The sequence below is a fragment of the Vombatus ursinus genome, unplaced genomic scaffold, assembly GCF_900497805.2.
Source record: "Vombatus ursinus unplaced genomic scaffold, bare-nosed wombat genome assembly UNPS02001419.1, whole genome shotgun sequence".
NCBI lineage: Eukaryota > Metazoa > Chordata > Mammalia > Diprotodontia > Vombatidae > Vombatus > Vombatus ursinus.
In genome coordinates this window covers 31,400,334-31,420,937 of record NW_020941197.1, presented here as the reverse complement: position 1 = coordinate 31,420,937, position 20,604 = coordinate 31,400,334, and the positions used below count along the sequence as shown (strand labels likewise).

General features: G+C 40.7%; 1 protein-coding gene across 1 annotated transcript in view; it reads left to right on the top strand.

The window, feature by feature from the left end:
* Positions 1-4,338: 4,338 nt before the first annotated feature.
* GPR156 (G protein-coupled receptor 156) overlaps positions 4,339-20,604 on the top strand; it is an 80,215-nt gene continuing 63,949 nt past the window's right edge. Inside the window, exons 1-2 of the mRNA XM_027868426.1 lie at positions 4,339-4,434; positions 7,734-7,870. Coding sequence (XP_027724227.1) covers positions 4,339-4,434; positions 7,734-7,870 — 233 coding nt within the window. The remainder of the gene's footprint in view (positions 4,435-7,733; positions 7,871-20,604) is intronic.

The window sequence follows — 20,604 nt, the reverse complement described above, 5'->3', positions numbered from 1 at the left end:
TGCCTGTTCCACCACCTGGGTTTCAGGATCTCCTTCTGGTATGCTGAGGTGGGGCTTTCCATTAGCTTGCTGGGACACCTCCTGTTCTGTACTGCTCCCCTTCCCTCAGGGCAAGAGGGGCCTTTCCTATTAATCCCTCAAGCTACCTGGGCTACTGGACTGCTGCACCCCATCTTTCTTCTGGTTCAGCTGTCCCAAAGTTTTTCCTAGGGTGATATTTTCTGGGCTTTCAGAGGTTAATAAGGGAGGGTAAGAGTGACTTACTTCTTACTCTGCCATCTGGAAAGCTGTATAGAAAGAGAACCAAGAGAGAATAGACTCTTGGTAGCTAAAAAGGAAGAAGATATTGAGTAAAAGGGGGTAATCAGCAATATCAAAAGCTGCAGAAAGAATAAGATTGAATAAAGGCCTCTGGATCCAGAAGTTAAAGATCATTGGTAACTTCATAGACAGCAATTTCAGTAGAAGTGTGAGACTGGAAGCCAGATTACTGGAGGCTGAGAAGAAAGTGAGTGGGTGAGGAAGTAGAAGGAATGAGTGGAGACTATTCTTTCTAGAAGTTCAGCTGTGGGAGGGTATTTGGTATCTGGGTAGGAATAAATAATGAAGTTGCAAGGGTCAAGTAAAGGACTTTTTTTAAAGGATATGTTTTTCTATAAGCAAGGGGGGAAGAAGCCAGTAGATAGGGAGAGAGTGAAGATGAGAGAAAGATGAGAGTATGATTACTGGAGCAGGCTCTTAGAGAAAATGGAATGAAGGATGCAGGTAGTATGACATTGGCCTTGTCAAGAAGTAGGAGTGAAGAAGGAAGAAAGTGAAAATAATCTAGGGCTGAGAATAATCAGGGTGTTAACAAAGGATGGGAAAAAGAGGTAAGTGGGTCAAGGATGGTAGGCAATGCATAGGTCAGTGGTTCTCAAATTTTTGGTCTCATGAATAACTCTAGACAGTATAAAATACCTGGGAGTATGCCTGCCAAAATGAACCCAGGAACTATATAACTTTTTTATACAAACAAAATCAGATTTAAATAATTGGAGAAATAGTAATTGTTCATGGGTAGGCAAGGCCAATATAATAAAAATGACCCCCTTATACTCTTAAAAGTTATTTAGACCCTCCAAAGAGTTTTTGTTCATATGGGTTATATGTATTAGCATTTAATGTTTTAGAAATTAAAATGTCAATATTATTGTAAAATAGTTTTGACTTTATAGACCCCCCAAATGATCTTAATGACAACCAGGGGTCCCCAGACCATACCCTGAGAGCTACCGATGTAGGTGAATTGGTTAACTAGAGGGGCCAGACTGAAAGGAGACAAGGGAGATCAGAGAACAGGAGTGATGGACTGGGAAAACAAGAAGGAATGGCAAAACTGGAAGTAGTAATGAAATTTAGGTTGAGGAGGAGTAAAACAGAGGGCGTGATGGAAGGACAGGAGGTTTTAATAGAAGATGGGAATTTCAGAACGTACCTTGGGAGGTGGCCAGTGACTGAAGAGACACCATGCCACCAGATAGCCAGTCCAGTGGAAGGAGCCTAATGAAAAGGCACCATTGGCATGTATTCTGAAGTCTAGCCCAGACAAGAAGTGGCTCTGCCATGGCTTCTCTTGTAGCCTGAGTGGTCATGGAGTTTTGCAGAACTAGTTTACTTTCTATGACTCAGTACACAGTCCTCTACTGTGAAGATGTCCAGTAGGCCACCACTGTAACTGGGTCCTATATCAGTGTGGTGTAGTGGCAAAAGTACTAGATTTGGACACAGGAAAGATCTGGATTTGAATCTTGGCTCTGACACTTACTAACTGTATAACCCTGGGTAACTTACCTCAGCTCTCTGTGCCTCAGCATCTTCAAATGTAAAATGCAAGGAATGATATTTTGAGGCAGCTAGGTGGCACAGTGGATAGTGTGCTGGGCTTGGAGTCAGGAAGACGAGTACAAATTCAGTCTCAGACACTTATGGGCTTTGTGACCTTGGGCGTGTCACTTAACTTTTATTTGCCTCAGTTTCTGCAATTGTAAAATGGAGATAGTAATAGCACCTACCTCTCAGGGTTTTTGTGAGGGTGAGATAAAACAAGATAATATTTGTAGTGCACTTAGCATAGTTCCTAGCACATAGTTGGTGCTATATAAATGCTTTTCCCTTTCCCATCTAGGTAGTGACATCAGGTCATTAAGTGTCCTCTGGGAGAGGCCAACAGTCCAACTATACTGCCTTTCCCCTAGAGGTATAACAATAACAACAACAACAACAACAATAATAATAATGATGATAATAGCTAGCATTTATTAAGTGCATACTATATGCCGTACACTGTGCTAACCACTTCACAAATATTATCTCATTTGCTCCTCACAACAACCATGGAGGTAGGTGTTATTGTTTTTGTTCCCTTTTTACAATTGAGGAAACTGAAGCAAACAAAGGTTACGTGACTTGCCCAGGATCACACAGCTTAGCAAGCGTCTGAGGCCATTATGCTTGTAGATGATCTATATGTTTCTGTGAATGCAAATGCAGGAAAAAGTATGTCTCTATATGTACTTTAATTATGGTTCTGTTTGAATGGAGCCATTTACCAAGTGTGATTAGAGTAGCAGCATAGGAAAAAGAGGGCTGCTTTTCCAGACTGTCAGGTGGCACACCCAGATGTTTGTGAGCCTTTTCTTCTCTATTCCACAAGACAAAAACAAGGAGCTGTCTGGCTGTAAGTTCTAGTTGCCATGGGAACTGTGTTGCAGAATTTGTGACTGGTGCGCAATTAAAATTTCAACCTGAATATGATGCTAGCAAATGGTATGGGTTTCTATGTTTATTTCATTTCCCAGTCAGCACTTCTCCAGACTGTAGAATGATTTAGCTGACCTTGATAGGGGATAGGGGACACATTTCCCTAGGGATTCCATTGTGGCCAGCTGCTAAATAATTCATCAACCCAGAAGAGGCCAGTGACCGCTCAGCATCTGGTGCTACATTGTTCTTGCCCATGCACAAGGGATGCAGGGATGGCATTGTATGCCCTTCCCAAATATCCTGATTTTCAATGGGCCCCGTACCCCACTGCTGATAAATCAATAAAAGTTGATGTCTTTGCCCTCACCCAATTCACCTTCATAGTCAAAGAGAATTTGCTAAGTCATTTGAAGACCACATGAAAGAAATGGCACCTGCTTTCAAACTGACAGTAAAACTTGTGAGCTATTTTCTATATCTATAAATTATTTGTATAAAGGATTAGGGGTACGTCTCCGTTCAGACTACTGGGGCTGTTGCTTTGTTATTTTCAGCTTTCCTGCTCTCCTTTCGTCAATGAAAGAGAGAGATGAGAGAATGTCACTGAGTTTTTTTCAGTCATTTTACTGCCATCCTGCCGGCCTCCTCTGACTGTTCATTCAGCTGGAATTCTTAGAATGCCCTAATTCATTTTTCTTCTCTCAACTAGCCTTTCTCTCTTCCATTATTCAAAGAGCCAGAAAGTCAGTTCAAGCACTCTGCTCAGGTATAGCCACTTTGAGGACAAAATCAACCCAGGTTGGACAGGAAACTCACCAACCAGCATTGACTGAACAGTAAATTCTTTGGCAGTGCCAAGATGTTACTTTATTCTTAAGAACGGCCCAAGATGGAAGTGCACGTTGTTTTCTAATCTCTTCTCTTGGAGGGCGTGGCCTGTTTTTGCTTTGTTTTTTAACTGTAACAAGAGCCATAAAAATATAGACCTGAATAGAAACTGTGGAAATGTCTTACATTCAATTGTAATTTGACATTTTATTTTTTCCCAATTACATGTAAAAAAATTTAACATTCATTTTTCAAATTTTGAGTTCTAAATTTTCTCCCTTTCTCCAATTTGGCTTATAGGTTATACATGTGTAGTCAAGCAAAACACATTTCCACTTATATTCAATTGTAAACGTCAACTTTATCTACGTTAAAAAAAAAAGAATCATTCTTTGTTTCTTTGCAGGTTTAATGATGGATGGCCCCTTGCCACTGGGGCAGTCCTGGGGTACTTGTGGCAGTGCCTGCCACCTAGTGGCAAAAGAAAGTCACCATCATGTTGGTCAGTCTACACAGTCCTAATGGTTAAACAGATGCACCACTGCTCAGACATCTAGCAACAGCAAACTGGGGGAGATACCAGAGTTATGATGAAGGGAGTGGTGAAATGGTACCACAGTACCAAGAAGTGAGACCTCCGGGTTTCAATTCCAACACAGTACTTCTGATGATGAAGAGACCTGGGTTGCAGTTGCATTTTGGTCAAGGATCTGCCTCCACACCAAAGATGTGACTGACTCCAGACTCAGGAAGGGATCTGATGATATGGAGCCAGAATTAAACTGCTCTGATCTGTGTCACCGTATCCCTACTCAGGAACTGAATGACAGATCCCTTCAGGATTTCTGTGGAACAGCTGTGGTAAGTTCACAGTGCCAAGGGAGCGGGGCGTTTCTAATATGGATGGAGACCCTTACCCACAGACCAAAGAAAAGGCTGAGGAGGAATAACTCAACATCACTATCAAAGGGGATGCTGAGTCTGTCCAGTAGAGACCAGGATAGGCACAAGTATCAGTAGCTACACTCACCAAACCTTGATTTAAAGGTCATATTCATTTAACTAGGGATCCCCTAGTGGAGAGATGGACGCAATTCAATTGAAACCCAATTCAGGGGAGAAACACTTGAGTAGATAGTGTAAAACATAAAAACATACACATACACACAAATATGTGTGCATATCTATATGCACCCCAAATATATTTACATAGGGTTACTGATAGAAATGTACACAGAGGCACATATGGACACATATCCAGTATACTTTAGCTCCCACACATGGCTGCATATATACATGATACCTATACAGGCACATACTATAGCTACAGATCCATGCTCTGGGTGGATCAGAGGAAATCCTGTAGCTTTCCTTTTTTTCTGTCCATGAGGCCCAGGGAAGATCCATGGATTTTCCATGCAGCATGGAACAATCACCAATGGTCCTATTATACTGTATTGTTACTGGGCCAACAGCTTCAAACACTTTGATGGCACAGGGACCACTATGGACTTGCAGGTCTGATTACGGGATCTTAGAAAACTGTCACCACAGAAGGTAAGGACCAGGTTCAAGGTTGCCAGTGGTGCCCTATCAATATAAGCAGTTTGGCAGCAAATTGCTTCTCTATTGTTCCCAGGTGGCTCCTAGGGGCCACCCAGTTGCTGTAATATCCACCAAGCTATATACACAAAAACACAACCAGAATAGTAGGAAAAGAGGCAGGTGAGGACATAGTAGGTTAGTGTGTGGGAGACAAAGTAATCCAATGGGTAGGTGGTTGGGAACATGTGGAAGCTGGATGGGAGAGAGTGGTGTGGGGTGTGTATGTGTGTGTGTAAGGTAGAGCAGAGCAATCACAGGATGCCTTTAGACACTACAATCATCCACCTTGACCTTTCTCTTTGTTATTGCAATAAGTAAAGATCAGAGTTCTCTACTCAGCTTAATAATAGTCATGAAAATTACTACCACCTAGTGTACATTCAAGGTTAAGATCATTCCTTCTTCTTAGGATCTCTTTACATCAGGGTAGGGAACTTTCTTTTTCCTATTCAGGGCCACTGATCCCCAGAAAAAAATCAATCAAGGGTCACACACAAGTAAAAAGCTACGTACAGCTAATTCATTGTTTTTTTTGTTTGTTTGTTTTTTGAGGTGAGCTGAACTCACCCATTAATTAAAAATACAGGACAAAAAATTTTCTTTTAAAAATATCACAAAAAGTAAAAATTATATAATACCTATAGTTCAGTTCAATGCTATGAACAGAGGAGAAAAGAAGGGGCTGAGAGAAAGATTTTGAGAGGAGTAAAGGAAAATAGAAAGCAAGAGGGAGAAAGCCCTGCATTTCTTACCTATTATTCTCTACTCCTCATTCTCACCTCCTTCAGGCCTTTTCTGTGCCTTATTCCTGAAAGCCCTGTCATTCAACATTTTTATTTATATTTCAAATGATCAATTAACAAACATTTATTGCTATGTACTGGGTACTGAGCCAAGTGCTTGGGATACAAAAACAAAACAAAAGAAAAGCTAGACCTTGCCCTCAAGGAGTTTACATTGGAATGGAAAGAATACATACACACACACACATATATATGTGTCTCTATGTCTCTTTGTGTCTGTGTATGTATGTATGTCTATAAAACATATATATCATATATGTACATATATAGGCACATAGAAGATATGTACATACCCTGTATGGAGAGGGGAAAGCTTTCACAGTTTGCCATTGTTCATTACCATGGGAGCATGGGTCCACTGAACTCCAAAATTAATGACCCTGCACTTTATCTTGGCACAGATCAGGGATGGGGAACCTGAGGCCTCAAAGCCACATGTGGCCCTCTAGATCTTTAAGTGTGGCCCTTTGACTGAATCCAAACTTCACAGTCAGTCAAAATGCCGCACTTGAAGACCTAGAGGGCCACCTATGGCTTCGAGGCCGAAGGTTCCCCACCCTTGGTCCAGATAAACCTGGAGTTTTCAATCTTTTGTAGCCCTGTGAAATCATATCTGTTAGTAAGAAGAACAGTGGTAGTTTAGAGAAAGGAAACATTATTGGAGATTGAAGAAGTTAAAGACTTCACAGAGGAATGGGACTTGAGCTGGGCAGGATTTTTTTTTGGAAAATACATTTTATTGATGACTTTTGTCTTTATATCAGTTTCCCACCCCCTCCACATTAACTCTTCTCTTGTGATAAAGAAAAAGTTAAGCAAAAGCATCCTATATAATAACTTGGTGTGACAGTAGATATATTATTTGAGCTTCATGAAGGAGGTGTGTTTTGTCATGTCTTCCCCAAGACCTTCATTAATTCAACTAAGGATGGGTTCGATTTGGAGAGTCAGGTGGGAGGGGAGAGAACATTCCAGACAAGGGACACATGTCAATCATTTGAGCCAGACTGTCCTATCTTTGAGGGGCATAGTGAAAAGAGTGAAGACAAAATCTGGGTTCAAGTCCTTAAATGTAAGACCTTGGGTAAGTCACTTAATTGTTAGAGTCTTACTTTTTTCATTTTTAAAATGGTAATAATTATAGCATCTACCTCCACTACCCCCCCAGGTTATTTTTAGGATAAAATGGCATAATATTTATAAAGTACTTTTTGAACCTTAAAGTGCTATGGAAATGCTAGCTATCATCAACATCAACATCATCATCATCATCATTATTATTATTACTACTCCTACTACACCATCTATCAGAGTTGTTTCAAGGAAAACACTTTGTTAGTCTTAGAGAGGATAGGAACCAAACCTCTGATTTCATTGGTATAGGGAACTCCCAGATGAGGAAAGTCCCTCCACTTACGTAGGTCAATGTCTTTTCCACAACCTATAGTCTTAGAGAGTTGCCTAGAACCAAGAGAGGTTAAGTGACTTGCCCAGAATCATATAGCCAGTATATGTCAGAGGCCGGATTTAAACCAAGGTTCAAGGGCAGTTACCTATTCACTGCCCCACACTGCCTCTCTGAACAGTGCTTCAAAATGTTTTGTCAATGGGATCTATTATTTTGTGTCCCAATCCCTGACGTTACCTCAGTGGCATGTATTTCCCAAATCTAGATGAGTATCCTTGTCAGTTTGTGTTTGCTCTATGGAAGAGCCTTCATTCCTAACTACTGTTCCTTATTCCCTTCCTCAGACCTCTTCCGACCTTGGCACTGAGCCCACCTCCTCATTGTCTTCTGTCCTCTTGGGCATCGTGTGGACTTCCCTCAGTGGTGGACTTCTTCTGGTACTCTTCTTTCTCATCTTCACAATCCAATGTAGGAACAACAGGTATGCCACTCGACACACTGAGTTTCTCAGCTCCTCCGTCTTGCTGGTCTGTCTACATTTGTAAAATTACAAAGGTCATCAACAATTCTCAGAATGACCGGCGGCTAGTTAGTATGGATTAACAGAAATTTACTGCAGTGTTTATATACTATGTCTAGTCATATAATTTCTTTTCTACCCCTCCCTCCCTCTTAATATTTTCTCTCTTAAATAGGGTGGAGAAGAGAGATTTATTTGTGTGAGCATTTAATTCTTAGTCTATGGGCACCATTAACTCAGAGTGAAGGGGAAAAAAATGCATTAAGCATTTAGGTCCCTGTGTGCATGCCAGTGTATTCACAAGAGAAATGGGAGCAGGTGGGGAAGAGATAGATGATTTGCCAATTGAAAGGTGGCATTTACATTTAGGATTTCCTTTCGAGTTTCGGATTTGGATTTTAAATTCTTGTTATTTGGAGGAAGAAGGACCATGTTCCTGTAGAATAGCCATTTCTGTTATTGCCCTCTCAGGGGTAGAAGTGTACTGTTTCAGGCTTGTGATAGAGAACCACAATTCAGTGCGAATGCAATCATTCCGGAAGTAGGAGTGAGACAGAGACAGAAAAGAAGGAAGGAGGGCTGAGGCAGCTGGATATGTATGGGGGAGGGGGAGGGGAAGAAAGGGGTAGAAGATCTATGAATCAGCCATTGCCAGGCAGCTTTGAAAATTTAACCCTTTGTCTACCCTGACCAGTACAAAGCCTAGTTTATTTTATGTGAAAAGTGTTCCCGAAGGAAAGCATCTGCCTCCAACTGTGAAACTAATTTATGTTCTTCAAGTCCCCAAGGAACCTCTGCTGGCAGTCCTGGCTGCCGTTTCAAAGCAAAGAAAAAAGGCAGAAAAAAATGATGAAGGGGAAACACAGGCAGAGTACTGCAGAATAAGATGAGCCTTGAAGATGCTTTATATGTTGCCTGATTTTTGTCAGTAGCATAACCAGGCAAGGACCAATAATTGAGCAATCTCCTAGCAATGCTCTAAAGATGAGTTTTAAAATATAGCAGTACGTTTGAGAGTGCTTAAAGCCATTAATTGTAAAAGTTCACATTGTTACCTTAAAATCAAAACTGTGGTTAGAATAATGAAGTCAGCTGTGGCCATTGTTAAACAGAAAATCAGTGATGTGCATCGTCAAACTCATGGTTATCATAGATCTAGAACTCCAGGGACCCTAGAGGTCATCTGGTCTCCATTTTATAAACAAAGAAACAAAGACCCAGAGAGGTAAAGTCATTTATTTGCCCAATGCCACATTGACAGTAAAGGGAAGAACAAAGATGATTCCAAACCCAGCAGCCTTTCCAATGCACCATACCTACTTTCTTGCAAACAGCTAATATTGACTATTTTTTTTTTTACTAATAAAAAACTTCTAATCCACCCTTCCCAACTCAAGGGACCAGGAACATCCATACCTTCTCTGGGATCTCTGTATGGAGCCCCACCTTACAAATTGGGGGGTTAACTCATGTTGGCATAATCCCTAGGTTACTAGATTATAGGCAGTTCCATTTTCTTGCCACCACACCCAGCTTCCAAAACTTACTCATCAACCATCATTTCATTTGACTGGGTTATGAAGGAATTCACACCTTCCACCCCCAGTCCCTCTCTTTAGGGGAAAGAGGCAGAATCAATGTTTCCAAGTCAGCTTCTAATCCTTAATTATGCTGCTTTAAAAGGTATTGAGGACATGCATCTTCTGTGACTTGTTATGAAGAAATCATGCTGTGTTAGAGTTTTATTTTTAAAATATAATTTTCTAAATTTTACTTATAAAAATGTACCAGATCTAATAAAAAAAAAAGCTGATATCCAGGGTTTTATTTTTCATTTTTTTTTATATCCAGTTTTGTCATATAAAAGACATACTAGAAGGTGATCAGTGTGATTGAAGATTAAAAAAAAATAAGGTATAATTAGTAGACTGGAAAAGTTGATTCTACTTCTAAACTTCATCTCTCCATTTCTGCTGAAACTCTGTAATTTAAATAATAATAAGTACCTGAGGCAGAATTTGAACTTAAGTCTTCCTCACTCCAACTCCTGTACTCTAACCACTGTGCTACCTAGCTGTTCTAGAACTACATTCTGAAGATCATTCAGTTCATGTTCAAGGCATTCAGTTCATGTTCAAGGCATCAAGACTTGCCATTTCTTTCTTTTGCTTTCTTTATTTATATATGTATACACATACATATGTATATGTATATTATACATATATATGTATATATACACACATATATACACAATATACCTTTTTTAAAATTTTGGGTTCCAAATTCTCTCCCTCCCTCCAGCCCCTCCCCCACCACCCAATGAAAAGGCAAACAACATGATATCAATTATATATACAAAATCATGCAAAACATATTTCCACATTAGCCAAATTGCAAAAAAAAAAAAGGCAAAAAATATATAAAGTGAAAAAATTATACTTCAGTTTGTATGCAGAGCTCATCAGTTCTCTCTGGAGATGGCTAGCACTTTTTAATCATGAGTCCTTCAGAATTGTCTTAGATCATAATATTGATCAGAGTAGCTAAGTCTTTCACAGTTGATCATCATTACAATTGCTATTACTATGTACAGTGTTCTCCTTGTTCTGCTTACTTCACTTTGCATCAGTTCATATATGTCTTCCCAGGTTTTTCTAAAACCATCTCCCATGTCATTTTTTATAGCACAATAGTATTCCATCACAATCATATGCCAAAACTTGTTCAGTCATTCTCCAATTGTTGCACATCCCCTCTATTTCCAATTCTTTATCTCCACAAAAAAAGAAGCTATAAATAGTTGTATGCAAATAGGTCCTTTTCCTTTTTCCTTGATCTCTTTGGTATACAGATCTAGTAGTGGCATTGCTGAATGAAAGGGTATGCAGGGTTTTATAGCCTTTTAGGCATAGTTCCAAATTGTTCTTCAGAATGATTGGACCAGTTCACAACTCCACCAATAGTGCATTAGTGAGGGACCTACTATTTCTATTCACTGTACTGTCACTCACATTCTGTGCTCCATGTTTTCTTATTATTCCTCTCAGATTTGCTCTTTAACCATTCTGAGATTATACGGAGCTCAGAAATTTGCCCTTCCTATATACTCTTCTTTTAAAAAAAAATTTCTCCCAATTATGTGTAAAGGTAATTTTTAACATTCATTTTTTTAAAATTTTGAGTTCCAAATTTTCTCTCTTCCTCTCTCTCCTCCCCCCTCCCTGAGATAGTAAGCAATCTGATACAGGTTATACATGTTCAATCATGCTAAACACCTATATACTCTTTAATGCAGTACCTAGAGAGTAACATAGATTAGATGGTGATATAGAACCATGGATCCCTAGTACTAGTATCATTTCATCAGAGTTTGGAGGAGTAGAACACAGAATACAGCCCAACTCCTTGCTGCATTGGCTGGGTCTTCATACGCCTGCAAAGGTTAGCAATCCTAGCCTTAATACATACCTATTTCTGAAGATCCCAACACTCCCTATCTCTGTCTCACTCACTGACATGCCTCCTACACACTATCTGTTTTCCTTGCCCAGATACTCACCCCACCCAGGGCTAGTTTCTCCCACCATGCCTTGATACTAGTGTTAAGGGTAAGTTCTAAAGAAAATAACTGAGTCCTCTTCCCATCTTCAGGTACACAGCTGTCCCTCCTTTTGTGGACATTTTCATCAGTGTTTGACAACAAGCCCTGCCCTTCCCCTCCCCCCACTCCTAACTCCTCCTTAGTTCCATCTTGTTCTTGGAGAAGAGCAGGGGCCAAATCTGCCTCATTGGCCCGGAAGAGAAAATTTACCTCACTCATTTACCTTCATGTTATACATGCTGTGATATTCCATAAATGTTGCCTTCTGGCTAAAAGATTACAAATATTCGGTATACTCATTGGGCTTCTAGGCATAATTTTTTGAGGTTTAATTAAGTTTATAAAATCTCACCTTCTGTAAGAAGTTTTTCCTGATTTTCCTTAGTGCTAGTGCCTTTTCTTTGCAAATATTTACAATTTATCCTTTATGTCTCTTGTTTGAACATAGTTATTTGCCTTTATTCTCCCCTCTTAAACTGAGAGCTTCTTGAGAACAAGAACTGTGTTTTTGCCTTTCTTTGTATTCCCTGTGCTCAGCACAGTGCCTGGCACACAGTAGGCACTTAAGAAATTCTTGTTGACTTGACTTTTCCATCTAGATTTTGGGCCACATGTACTCGCTGAAGGAACCTCTGCCCCATAGGAACTCTCAGATGGGATACCAGGTCTGAGCCTTCACTTGCAGCTTCCCGCAGTTTCACTACATTCTTAACCTTTTTCTCCCAAAGGAGGTCTTTTTGTCAAGCTGTTGTGTTGCCTAGGGAGAGTGGTTCCAGATCCGTCACTCTCTCTATCTCCTTCCTTCTCTCTCTGGAACTGGAACAGCCCAGGCTTTGCTATACCCTTCTTCACATGATCCATCCCTCTGTAGGTGGAGGTTGGAATTCAAAAGTCTTTTCCAATTGGATCTCTTCTCAAGTTTGTACCTAAGGATCTTTTGTATCTCATTTAAAAAAAATATTTCTTAAGGATTTAACGATTATCAACAAACAGAAACATTTCAATATGCAAACAAGAATTTAAAAAGAGCTATGTGCCGGTGGACTCTATCATATACAAAATGACTCTCCTTGAGACCGAAAAGATGTTGTTCTTTCCTTTCCTACATCTAATTCTCATTTTGAGCACTAATAACCTCTTCCTTCTGGGGATCTTGGATTCAGGCTTCCACTGTTACAAAGGGATGGTTGGGGATCACAATTCTACCTCACCAGTCCTGTTGTGGTGGAAGGAAATTGCCCAGATCTACAACTGAGGCAGGAGCATGACAATCTGTATTAAAGAACCAAGTGTCCATGGGCCTAAAATGACTGATGGCTACATCCTTAAGAATAAAGGCCTTTATGTAATACGTGTCTGTTTCCACTTCTGCCTCTCCATGGGCTTACCTTTTTCCAACCTGAGCTCAGCACCGGGAGTGCTGGTGACCTAGATGTCCTAGGGTTCTGCCAAGCATTTAGGCAGTGGCTTGCCCTGATCTTCCGACATTGGGATGGCCTACCCATGCCAAGTAGGCCCAGTGACATGGTCTCATGACTTGGTTATTTGTCCATGGATTTTATCTCCAGTCTTTTGGATAACTATATTCATCCTTTGTCTGATATTGTAGTCTATCATTTCTCTGGATAAACAGGTCAGCAGTTACTAATAAGAAGGGTGCCTTGCAAAGTGGTCTTGAGGTTTATCATTTAATGACTACGCAGTATCTTACGACCACTTCTTCACAGTGCAAAGTGACTTTCAAGTGCCTGAGCTTATTCGCGCATTCCAGTAGCCTAGTACTCAGCAGGTAAGTGGCAGCATCCCATGTCTCATTTGAATATCAATCAACAAGCATATATTAACCACCTTCTACATTCCAGGCCCTGTATTATGTACTGGGCATACAAATACGTAGAATGAAACAATCCCTACTCTCAATAAAACCTACATTCTACATCTCCCCAGACTTCATTTTTAGGATACTGATAATTCCTTAGTAAAAGGTTACCCTTCTCCATTAACACCATGGTCCATCCCAGGGCCACACCCTTTAGTTTACATAGGATGTGGACTACCTCGGCCTGCAAAGTAGTCAGTGTGCAAGGCTACATCTTAACACCAGATGGCACTGTCCCCAAGACACCAGCGTTCATCCTGCTTCCCCTGGGAAACAGATGGAGAAATGGTCATTGGTACCTACAGAATATGGAGGATTCAGGAAGTAGGCAATATGACCTGCTTTTTGTGGCAATTTTGTGGCTCCAAGAGAACTACTGGGATTAGCCTCTGGAGCCCCTTCTAATTTGGAGAATCTGTGATTCTTTGTTGTTGAGATACCAATATATTGGTATCTCATCTTGAAGAGACGATGAGAGATATGGCATAATCTTTTTAACTCTTGCCAAAGTGATTGCATACTCCCTACTTATGGAGATATGTCAGTAGGTTGAGCAAGGTACAGGGAGCAGAGGGAGACTGAGAGCCACCCTTTCCTTGGCCCGGAGGATGCTCTTCATGGGATCATAGTATTTAGAGCTAGGACACTTAGAGCTTATATAGTCCAGCTAGATGAAGAAACTGAGACCCAGAGAGGTGAGGCATTGTGACAGAGGTAACACAGATGGGAAGTAGCAGAGCTTGGATTTGAACTCACATCCTCCAAATCCAGTAGTCTTTCCTCCATACTACATCCTGAGACACGCCCATGTTCCTTGTTATTTCTCTGCTTCCCAGTCTCTGGGAATCCCATTAGGAATCAGGATTCCAACTTCCCTTTGCCCCACCCCACCCAGAGCTGAGAGACACGCTCTTGTGGTATTTAATGTACCAAGAAGGGCATCGCCAGCTCCGTGTGTTCTTTATGCCTCCAGAGACCCTAGCTGTGCATATTATTTCACTCTTCTCATGCATAATGATGCTCAGACTTTTTTATATCACACCCCTCTGCTGCTTCTCTGATGCTTCACAAGCGACCCTCCCCCAGCTGTGGAAAAGGGGTGGGGTCGTCTTTCCTTTGTTTCGCCCATTTCTGAAATGATCAGGCTCTCACCACAGTCTAGGCCATCTCTCATCATCAACAATGAATACTTACTGAGCCAAACACCTACTGTGCTCAAGGAACTGTGGGAAATTTGATTAAAAAAACATAGCCCCTCCTTCCACTGCTAACCCCCAACCACCTCTCCACTTACTGTAGTCCCCGCCCCCCACCAAAATTTGTGAATTAAGTTATGGACAGTATAGCCTGAGTCCAAAATAGGTACAAAGATGAACCAACCTAGATAGTACATTTTGGATTTTTTTACTTTGAAAAGGTTAGTGCTTGATTGCAGGGAGAGGAGATGGGCTTCATCATTATTCCAGGCCTGGTTTCTTCAAGATGAGAATCAAGTTGGGTCTAAAAAAAAAAAAAAAAAGGAAGGAAGATTGCTAGAAAGAAAGGAAAGTAATAACCATGGGGCTGGCAGGAGATAGAATTACTAACCAGCTGCACACAGCATGGATCTCTGGGAGCCTTTCAATAACTCTCTGGAAACCCCTGTTTCAAAAATATGGATCTCAAGGGAAGGAGAAATGGAATGACTGTTGTCATCATTATAATTATCGACCTAAAGAGCAACTGCAGCTGTCATTTGCCCATCCCCCTTCTAGGACCAGATGTGTAAAACAGTGATATAAATAGAGGAGACACTCAGGTTGTTTTGATGATTACAATTAAGGGGTCTTGGAAATTCCTGGGAGATGGAAACCTCATCTTTTAAAATGGCCTTATGTAGTCCCTACCAACAGGACTGCCCCCATGTAAAATGCAAAGGAAGCCAATGTTGTCTTCAGTGCTCCTCCCTCTCCTCTTCAGTATCATCCCTTATGTGCACTTAGTAATTCCATGCTGTTCCATGGCTTCCAAACCCACCTTTTGCTCCTATGTTAAAGTCCCAACCAGTCAGTCTACCCTCCAGGCAGTACCCCAGACTCCAGAGCTACACCTCCAGCCCTGTCCTCTCCCTCAGTCAAAAGATGCCTTTCCCATCCCTCAGGTTCATGTAGTCATTTAGGATCATCTTGTCAGATCACCCCTCTAAGGAAGGATCACAGATTTAGAGGTGGGAGGGACCCTAACGGGTCTCTTGTCCAACCCTTATTTTATCCATGAAGAAACAGAGGCCCAGAGAGGGTTGAGAGACTTTCCCAAGGCCTCCCAGGTATTAAGAACTGGTGGTGAAATTCGAACCTTGGTCCCTGGGATCCAAATACAGTGCTCTTTACTCTGTGTTTTGCTGCCTTACCAATTCACGTTGCTGTGTCAGGAGCTGATAAGGGCATAAATCCTTTGCTGACACAAAGATTTTTTTTAATCTTAAAAGGGTCTGCTTTTAAAAAAAAAATCAAGTGCATGCATCACCAATGGATTGTGGATTTTCAGGTATCATAGCAAGATAAGGGAAAGATCTGGGGGCAGGGAAGCTTCTCTCCGTCTTAAATCATGCTTGGTAGATTCCTGCCTATTCTGCTGTTAAGATCAATCCTGACAGCCCAGGGAGAGTGAAAGGCATGGAGATTAGAAAGGACAAGAGAGAAGCTGGGCAGGAGCCAAGGCGTGCCGGCTACCTCCCTCTCTCATACACCAACCCTAGAAAGTGGAAAGGAGCCAAGGGGCTTATTGTTACCTATTTGTCCCTGGTGAAGAATCGTAGAATGTTAGATCCAAAAGGGGCTTTAGAGATTATAGAATATCCTTCATTTTACAAACGAGGAGACTAAAGCACAGGGAAATAAAGGGACTTTGGATCATAGGTTTAGAGATGAAAAATTATTTAGTCCATCCCTCTTGTTTTACACCTGAAGAAACTGAGCCCCACAAAAGTAAAAGGGCTTGTCTAAGGTCACACAGCTAGTCAGTGGGAAATTCAGATCTGTCATCTCCCAGGCCAGGGCTCTTTCTACTACCACTGCAGGGTACTTGTGACCTTTTACTTAACTCATTTATAGATAAAAAAATAAAAGCTAACACTGTGATCTTCCTCCAGCCCAGGCCAGGTCACCACCTCCCCCTACCCCCATAAATGCCAGTGTCTCCCAATCACCTCCAGGATCAAATGTAAAATCCTCTGGTGTTCAAAGACCTTCCTAACCTGCCCTCCTCATTCCCACCTTTCCAGTCTTTTCCAGTCTTTTTGCACCTCACACATGGAAATGATCTTCAACCTAGAGACACTGACCTCCTTGCTGTTCCTCAAACACAACATTCCTGAATAAGCATTTTTCCCTGGCTGTCCCCCAAGTCTGGAATGTTTTCCCTCCTCATGTCTGCCTCCTGGCTTCCATCAGGTCCCAAATAAAATCCCACCTTCTACAGGAAGCCTTTCCCAATCCTTCTTAATTCTGGTGCCTTTCCTCTCATTTACTTCCAATATATATAGCTTGTTTGCACATAGTATTTGCATGCTGCCTTCCCCATTATGTTGGGGATTTCTCCAGAGCAGGGACTGTCTTTTGTCTTTCTTTGTACCCTCAGTACTTAACACAGTGCCTGGCACAAAAGAGGCAATTAATAAATCTTTATTGACTGTCTGACAAGAGCCATTTAAGATTAAATGGTCAAAGTACATGAACAAGTAGTTTTAAAAAGAAGAAATTCAAGCTATCAACAACCTTATGAAAAGATGTTCAAACTCACTAATAAGGGAAATGTTAATTAAAATAATTCTGAACTCTACCTTATTGGCAAAGATGACAAAAGAGGATAATGGAGGTGCTATGGGAGGACAAACACACTAATGTTCTGTTGGCAGGACTGTAGGCTGGTTTGTTCATTCTGAAAATCAGTTTGGAATTGTACCCCCAAAATCATTAAATAGTACATGTCTTTTGACATAGAGTTACCACTAATAAGCATATGCCCCAAAGAGAGAAAGCACATTATACATACATCTATATGTGTATATGTATGTGTGTATAGTGAGCATATATAGTATAGGATATATACTGCATATAGACATAAATATGTGCATATATATCTACCCACATACCTAATATATGCATATTCAGTATATATGTATATAAGCATATATATCTATCCACATACCCAATATATGTGTATTCAGTATATATGTATATAGGCATATATATCTACCCATAGACCCAGTATATATACATATACATGTGTGTATATTTATTTTTATATATCTCCCACATACATATATGTTTTTATATGAATACATATATATATATAGTTGTAGCAAAGAGCTGGAAACAAAGTAAGTGCCAATCATTTGGGAAGAGCTGATAAGAAATGGTGAGTATGACAGATTCAGAGAAACCTGGGAAGACTTGTGTGAATTGATAAAGAGTCAAGTAAGCAGAATAACTTACCACAATAATGGAAAGGAAAATATGGTGAAAGAATGAAGACATATGATCAATACAGTAACCAATCGTGATTTCACAAGACTGATGATAAAGTATTCCTCTCATATCTTGGCAGAAAGGTGATAGGCTAGGGGAGCAGAATGGGATGTATATTTTAAGACACAGCCAATGTGTTGATTTGTTTTGCTTAACTATACTCATTACTAGGGAGGATTTTTATTTGGAAGAAGGAGTTGATGTGTACTGACAGTGATGTCAACAAAAAAAAAAGAAAGAAAAGAGCATTAATTTAAAAAAATTTAAATACACAGAAAAAAAGAAAGTTTGGAAGGGGACACAGACAAAGAAGTCAATTTTGTTATTATTGTGCTAAATTTACTATATACTTTTTTTTGTTGTTTTTTGCTAGGCAATTGGGGTTAAGTGACTTGCCCAGGGTCACACAGCTAGTATGTGTTGTGTGTCTGAGACAAGATTTGAACTCAGGTCCTCCTGACTTCAAGGCCAGAGCTCTATCCACTGCGCTACCTAGCTGCAGTAAAAAAAAAAAACTGTACCTAACTGGAGTTCACGGTTTCATACACAATCCTCTTTCCATCTGAAATGTTTGTTGATTTGTGTTAAGTTTATAATTTTGAAAAAAAAACTTTTACAAAATAGAAGTTGGCTTGCCTAACGTGACTCGAGATCTCTACTACGATTATCTGAGCCACACAGGAGAGTTCCAGAGCTGTCAGTGACACACAGGCAGCAGACCCTAGAGGGGGCAGAATATTTCTCTCCAGGGAGTCCAGAGGCAGTATGGCTCTGGGAGGGAATATGAGAAGAGAGCAGAAAGACATTTACCCATTCCCCACCCCCATGCACACATCCAGGGCACATTTCCATCTGTCTGCTGGATGACTTCATCTGGATGCTTCAGCTTACCACCTCAGACCCAATGTATTCACCATCATGCTTTTCTTCACCTTCAAACCTGCCTCTCTTCCCAATATTTCTATTTCTGTGGATTGCAACACCACCCTCCCAATCGCCCAGGCTGGAAGTTTTGAAGTCTTTCTTTGATTCCGGCTTCTCCCTAACTCCATAATATTTAATGAGTCGCCAGTTTTATCTCCAAAATAGCTCTTGCATCAGTCTCCCATTTTCTACTCCCACAAGCCTAGTCTTCATTACTTCTCATCTGAAATCTCAGGGAATCTCTGAATTGGAAGGGACATTAGAAGTCATCCAGTCTAACTCTCACCTAAAGCGTAAATGAATCCCTGCTACAATATCTCTGCCAAGTGATGGCTTTCCATGTGAAGACTCCAGTGACAGGAAGCTCACTACCTGACAGGACAGCCCATCCTAGTTTTGGAGAGTTTAACTTTTACCAAATTTTTCCTTCAATTTTGCCCAAATTTGTGTCTGTTTCCTTGCACTGGACTATTGTAATAATAACATTCCACTTGTTCTTCTTTATTCTAGTCTTTTCCTGCTCTGGTCTGTCACATTGCTGCCAGGATAATTTTCCTAGTATATAGGACTAAGCAAGTCATTATCTTGATCAAAAACCATTACTGACTCCCCATTGCCTCATGAAAAGCCTCCTTATCCTGGAATTCAAGACCCTCTAGAATCTCCATCCTACCCGCCTCCCAGACTTATCTTACATGATTTCCTTCATACACCTTACAATCCAGCAACTTGACTGTTTGCCATTCATTGATCTCATTGTGTGACTCCTCCTGATCCTCCCACTTCTCGTCCCCCCAAATCCGTTTCACTTCAAGGTCAGGGTAACACTCTATAGGAATTGAGGAAGAGGAGGTTACTGGAAAATTTCTGCCTGAACTGTTTGGCATCCATCTGTAACATCTGTTTGTAGGAGGCATGGCCAAGATTGGGCGTAGAGAACCTGTGGCCTCCAGGCCACATGTGGCCTTCTAGGTCCTTAAGTACAGCTTTTTGACTGGGTCCAAGTTTTACAGAACAAATTCCTTTATTAAGGGGATTTGTTCTGTGAAGTTTGGATTCAGACAAAGGGCCACACTTGAGGACCTAGAGGGCCACATGTGGTCTCAAGGCCACAGGTTCCTTACCCCTGGAAGATGGTGTCTACACCTATAAAGGCCTCTCTTTTCCACTATCTTTCCTTATTGAAATCTTTCAATTTTAATTTTTTTTCAAGGCCTAACACAGATGCTTCCTCCTCCAAGGAGTCTTCCTGATCTGTCCTGCTAGAAATGATTGAGCCTCCTCTCATTGACCTCTCGGAGAACTTTATTTAAACTTCTATGCACTTATAATACTTTAATTTCTATTGTAGGTAGTACAGTAGTATGCATGTCTTATCTCCCTTTACAGCTCCTTGAGGGCAAGGAATATTTCCAATTTCCATCTTGCTATCTTTAGCATCCAGAACAATGCCGTCTTTACACTGAAGAGGTGAAAAATGAAAATCCATTGATGTGAAAATTAGAGAGTAGAATAAGAAAAAAAAGGTTCATTAGTTGAAGTTACTGGAGTCAGAGGACAGATGTTGGGTCAGAAATGGAAGCCAAGAGTGTCTACAGAAGAACCAAATATATGGATGAAAACTCAATCATCCAGATAGTTTGTCTACATAAAAATTTCTAGTTGCTTCCGAACAGGTGTCTATATTGTTCCAAATACTTTCATAGTTCCCCCGCCCCCTTCAGACTATTTTTGTAAACATAGCCTACTACCAGAATTGCCTTTAACTTGGGCATTAGTCAGG